General features: G+C 40.9%; 1 protein-coding gene across 7 annotated transcripts in view; it reads left to right on the top strand.

Moving 5' to 3' along the window:
• Positions 1-539: 539 nt before the first annotated feature.
• PLA2G4F (phospholipase A2 group IVF) overlaps positions 540-6,031 on the top strand; it is a 28,684-nt gene continuing 23,192 nt past the window's right edge. For all 7 annotated transcript variants that reach the window (XM_051620359.1, XM_051620356.1, XM_051620357.1 and 4 more), the window contains exon 1: positions 540-2,768. In XM_051620359.1, coding sequence (XP_051476319.1) covers positions 2,658-2,768 — 111 coding nt within the window. In that variant the 5' untranslated portion in view covers positions 540-2,657. The remainder of the gene's footprint in view (positions 2,769-6,031) is intronic.

Here is a 6,031-nt window from a genome sequence, read left to right as displayed (position 1 = left end):
GTGCTTACTTAGACAGCTAAGGTTGTGCCTCTGTTCACCTCCATTGCATACCTTTTACAGAGATGTGGTTAGTACTGTATTTTTTTGTTGGCTTTTAGCAGGGTTTGGGTTTACTAACCTTACAGCAGGTTTATCTAAAGCAATAGGCTGTGCAGGTAAAGTTCTCTGGGCTGCTGTAGATTTTTTATTTTTATTTTTTAATATATTAGTCCTCACTTTCTGCAGGAAGTCAGTCCCAATGCAGGGGCTCCCAGTATCACTCCTGCTTTAGTAGGTGTAAATCAAATGAGGCCATGTCATATGAGAGCTATCTTCACTTGTCAACTTTGGTTTTTAAATCTACAAGTTTATAGTATACTTGTGAATGTTCTCAAAATCCTACTAAACCCACTTTTGTATCCTCTCTTTGAATAATGTTTTTAAAAGTCTTCTACAATTAAATATGTACTTATTAGAGAACACTAAAATTACTGACAGTTTTTTCTGAGTGATGGTATGCTGTTTCTGGGTGAGGAGGGATGCTGGGCACTGTGTGAGCAAATCAGGAAATGTTTAGATTCACAGTTTTGCAGTTGCTTGAATTGTAGGTCATAGATTAGCCCAGTGTTGGAAGACATCTTCAGTTTTCCTGTTCTATAGAAATGTGAGTTATCAGCACTGAAGAAGAGTCGTTTGTCTCCCTGTTGGACAACTGTGTACCAGCCCAGCAAACAAAAACAAACCCATACTGAAACCTTGATAACATCTGTAAGGAATTTTCACCTCTTCTAATTATCACAGCATCTTGGCTCTCCTCCTAGTGCTGTGAATGGGAGCTGAAGTGGTCCCTTGTGTTCTCTACTCGCATTTTAAGTACTATATAGTATAGTTGGTGATGGTGTCATTTGATGGCTTGCTGACAAAAAAAAAACCTGAATGAAATGTAGCTAAATATCTGCCTTTACCACTGTGGGGATACTAATCCAAGCAGAAGTAAAATAGCAAAGTGTGAGGCCTTTGTGGGGTCTCTTGTCGAGCCATTTTGCTTATTTACTCAATCTGCTAGGAAATGACAAAAATAAGTAGTTTTGATATTAAAACCATACACAAACACTGCTAATGGATTATCTGTTCACTTTAAAGCCTTCTTACACACATGTTATAAAGAGCTTTCAGTTCCTCTTGAGAGAGAAATTAAAGAGAAATTCTATAAACATGAGATCCGTGTGCTGAGATTTCATTGGAAGAGGAGAGAACTTCAGGAGGAGGCAGGTGAGCCTGATTTTAAGTGCAATTGGGCACTCACAATTTAAAATACAGGCTTTATATACTGCCTGCAATACACTGTTTAGAATAACTATGATTCCTACATGTTAACCTACTGTGTGAAGCTACTTCATTTTTTCCTGTCCTTTGTAGTTGTACTATACTAGATTAAATGTAAATAAATCACATGGTTCTGCAATTTTTCAAATATAGATAAAACCTAATATGACAGTAGTTCACTTTCAATGCAGTGGTATATAGAAAGTCAAACTGCTTTTTCAATCCAGTGTCTGTTTACCATTCTATTTAGTACCATATGAAAGCTTTACAGCAGTTGCTAGCTGTTTTTCAGTGGTATTATGTTTGCTTTTTGCCTGTACATTGACCTCAAGTCTGAATTCACTAAGTAGTTCTTGTGTTCTAAATATCAGTGCCTATGCTTTTATTAATTTTCTTAAATTCTGTTGTAGTGAGTGACGCTAATGACAGGAAGTGATTAATGCATGGAACCTTGCTGAGAATGTGTCACATTATCATGTTTGTGTGGAGTTTGTGACATGCTGCATTACTGGCTTTCATACATTCTTTGCCGCTTTCTAACTGTTGGAACAAGTTTGGGTTTTGGTCTGCTACTTCAGTTTAAGCTTTTTATTAAAAAGCTCCAGACAAGCCAACTGTCAGCAACTGTTAATAAGCTAATTGCTTCCATTAAACCATTTCCTTTACGACTGAAATATTTTTTAAGGCATGATAGACTTAAAAAAAGGTACAATTTCTCAAATCTTTGGTGGGAGAATCAATACTGTGCTACGTGGCACTGAGAATAAAGGGGGGTACTTGTGCAGACCACTCAGGTAGCAAGAGGTTAGTCCTGGTGGTCACTCTGTGCTCTGAGGCCTCCTAATACAGACTGAGTGTGGAGTCTCCGTGCAGTCCTCCCTGAAACTTCTCCAGATGGCTACAGTCAGTGACAAATTCGGCTTTGATTCAGGCTTGTAAGATGGAAACTTCATTCTACTTAAAAATATTTTGGGGTATGCTGGAACTCTGGAAGGCTTTAAAACAGCCAAAGCTCTAGATCAAGGTTTCTGGGACTCGAAAGTCTGAACTGGAGGTTTTGAGGCTGTGGCTGAATCACAGAGCACTGCTGCCTCCTACCCAGGGCTTCCCTGCGTGGTGCTGCCTTGCAGCCCTTCCGTTTTACCAGCATTCGAACAACCTGCCGGCGGGGTTTAGGCCCGGGCTGCTGGGCAGGCAGAGGCCACACCTCCGCTGCTCGGCTGGAGCAGAGCCCGGCGCTGCGCGAACCCCGCAGGAGCCTGTGCCGCGCAGCCCTGCGCAGAGGGGCGGCCGGGGCTGCTGTCCGTGTGTCCCCGTCAGGTTTTGTGCAGAGGTGTCGAGACCTTTTTCCCATGTTCCATGAGTTGCTGCGGGGCCCGTTTCCACCTAGAGCGCTGCCTTTTCTGGCAGCTGTGCTTTTCCAGCGGAAGGAGAGGAAAGAGACTGGGTTTTACCACTGTCGGGTAAGACGAGTGGGGGGCGCTGCCTGCGCGGAGGCAGCCCCGGCCCCGGGTGTCGGGCAGTGACGGCCTCTTGCTGCACGTGGGGAAAACCAGCCCTGCACTTCTGCGGGAATTGATCTGAAAGCTTAGCGTCAGCAGGCAAGCTTGGATCATCGTAATACTAATGCAAGATTCCAGTATTTTTATTACATTCAGGGTCTGTGTGAGGCAATGCAGAGGAGGTCTCTGTTTCCTTAGGTCTGGGGTAACTCGGCAGATGACAAGTACTTTTGGGAGGGGATACTCCAGCATAGTGGGCTTTTCATCTGTAGAGGAAAAAAATGTGCTGATGTGTTTTCTTGCAAAATATCTTTGATTGCCATTCCCTTTTGTTCTAGTCTCTGCCTTATCCCACTTAATAATGTAACGTAGACAAAGATTAATTACTACTTCACCTCCGCTTCTCAGCACAGCCACTTCAGATAAAGGACAAACACATTGAAACCACTTTAAATGGTTTATAGTAATTCTATTGTATATGATGGTCTGGCCAATAACCTCGATTTTAAGTTTCATTAAATGGTTTGTGAAGGGGCCTTTGCATAGGAGGTCTGATCTGTCATCTGATTGTGTGGCCCCCTCCCCTAAATCCTCAGCTTAAAATTCAGGTGGCATTTAAATGTCACAAGATGGCTTGCTGCCTGTAGGCCTCTGAATTCCTGCTTACTCTTTGATAAAAGTTATCTTGTTGACCTTTATTTGGTGGTGGTGTTTAGTGCTTGGAAAACCAAGGTAGAAGAGACTTGTGGTCAGCCTGCTGTGATTTCCATTAACCAGTAAACCACTGGGTGTAATATTTCCCCTCAGTTGCTCTGTGTAAATAAATAAAGATTCTATGCTCCTTAGTGATGTTGTACTGGCTGGTAGGGAGAGATTTTGTATTGACTAGCTAATAGCAGTTGAACAAGGAGAGGGACAGCAGGTCACCCTTTTGGCTTTGTAGGTGAATCCAATATGATCAGATCTTTTTAACTTGCCAAAGTTTACCCTTAGCTTCACACATCCAAAACCAAACAATATAAACTCAGAGCAAGCCCAGTGTTTGCTGCTGCTGTTGTTATACTAAGAAACACCATGGTTCTGGGGGTTGGATCTGAAGTCTTCTTTTGTGACTGTGGGTGTGCTCTTCTGAGGGAGGAGGGAAAATGCAAGGGGTGCCTACGCAAGCCAGGAGTTTACTTTTGGGTTTAAAAACAAACATGTGATGCTATGGCTGAAATAAGGAGGAAGGGAATGATGGGTAGCAGTGTTTACTGGGGAGCAGGTACAAGATGGGTGGAAAGTGCTTCCTTGATAAATCAGATGTTTCTTTGAGCTATCTGATTTGCCTAGTAGCAGTGAATGCAGAAGTAAATATGTTACTGTAAATGTTTTACATAAATGGAAAATTTATGTAAATGTTATGCTAATTTAACTTAGAAGTTACATTTTTGTTATTGAGAACATTTCTGTTATGAAACTGGCATGCTTATTTTAAGTCCTCCACATCCACTAGGAAATGGGGAGTGGATCCCAGCACTTACTGTACACTGGGATAACCTGTTCTGCAGCTGCTTGCTGCTGCAACAGTACTTTCAGTTTAATTGGAAGATTCAGACAGTTGTAAGCTGGGTTGAATGTTTGAGGATTCAGTCTTGTACCTTCATTAAAGGCTTTCAAGTTTTTTTTTCTTCAGATGCGCTTTCTTGAGCTCTGGAAAAGGGATGATTCTAAAAATAAATAAATAAAAATAAACTGCAAACTAGAAATTGGTTGTTTGCATCTGTCATGTATATTGGTATGTTGTCATGTGCACTGGTATAGACAGAGCAGTCATTGTCTGTTCATTTCCCATACAGATTTCTGTCCTGACTTTTGCCTGATGTGTTCAGACAGAGCATATCTGATGCTCTCATGCTTCATTACTCTGCAGGCTCACCTTCTAACATGTTACGACCTTGCTGTATGTTGGCTAAAAGTAGAAGAGACAAAGGGGAAAGTTCTGCCATAATTGATAGCACAGGCTTGGGCACACAGTGACATGTCTGTTGCATTATATGCTCTTAAATTATGGTGTAGGTGTGGAAAACGTATCCTCAGCTATGTAATGATTTACTGCAAAACAACAGTTGTTAAAAGACCTTTGGAAAGGGCTTTCTTTTGAACATGTAACTATACATTGACAGATGGTGACAGTAAAAGAGGGATGTGCTATCTTCATGGTGTTCTGTGCTTCTTCTTGTGTCTGAATGAATTCTTGTGTCTGAATGCCAGGCAGTAGTCAGGCTATATAAGTGAAGATTGCTTTGACAGCAGTGGGGGTATGATGATGTAGCTTGATTTCTCAACAACCTGAAGAGTTGCAGCACCTTTAGGAAGCTGGTGAGAATAACCTATGTGATCTTGAAAGTTTCTCTGTAGTCTTGTTTCCCAACTTGACAAGATAGAAGGGAGATCCAACTTTGCCTGAGAAACTGGTGTCAGTGGTTGAACAAAACAGAATTGATTTAGGAAAGGTTTAAAAAGGAAGAAAAACTATTATCTGAAGGATAGAGCTTATGGTGAAACTTGATGTGAAGACATGTCTTGTTCTGAGAAACAAATCAGGGAAGGAGTATCTTCAACATGTTGATGCTGCAAACAAGAGCCCTTTCAGAGTGGTAATAGTATAATCGGATTTTATTTGCACAAATTTAATTCAGCACCTGAGTATAAGATCTTAGACTATGCATGTAATTTTTACCCTTCACTTGTTGGTCAGGGTCAACAGCACTCACATTCAGTATACTATGTATGTCTTGGTTTTATTGTGTTGTTCAAACCCTGTTTTAAAAATGCTGACAAGTATCTTGAAGTGATAAGAAACAAGGAAAACTCCACAAGTATGTGACTGCTTAACAAACGTAGTATAATTCCATTTATCAGATAAGGAATATTCAAGAAGAGTTAGTTCAGGGTTCATTGATTTCACTGAGATCCTAGTTAGTGACATGTAGGGCCTATGTTTTTATATAATATTTGGTTCTCTGCAGCATTTTGTTGTAAGCAAAGAGCCTGTGGAATTCCATGCAGATAAATACTGTATCTGAAATTAAACTGGTCTCAAGCCAGCCATGTAGAAAATTATGAAGGTGAAGTAGTGACCACTTCTAAAAAGCATTTTGAAATGAAATTTAAGAATAGAAAAGGTCCTTAGCTGGCCAGGATTGTGTCATAACTGATAGAAATGAGGCAGAATCTCATTC

This window comes from Apus apus, chromosome 5, assembly GCF_020740795.1.
Source record: "Apus apus isolate bApuApu2 chromosome 5, bApuApu2.pri.cur, whole genome shotgun sequence".
Classification (NCBI taxonomy): Eukaryota; Metazoa; Chordata; class Aves; order Apodiformes; family Apodidae; genus Apus; species Apus apus.
Note: the sequence above shows the minus strand (reverse complement) of the source record. Positions and strands in the feature narration are given on the sequence as shown.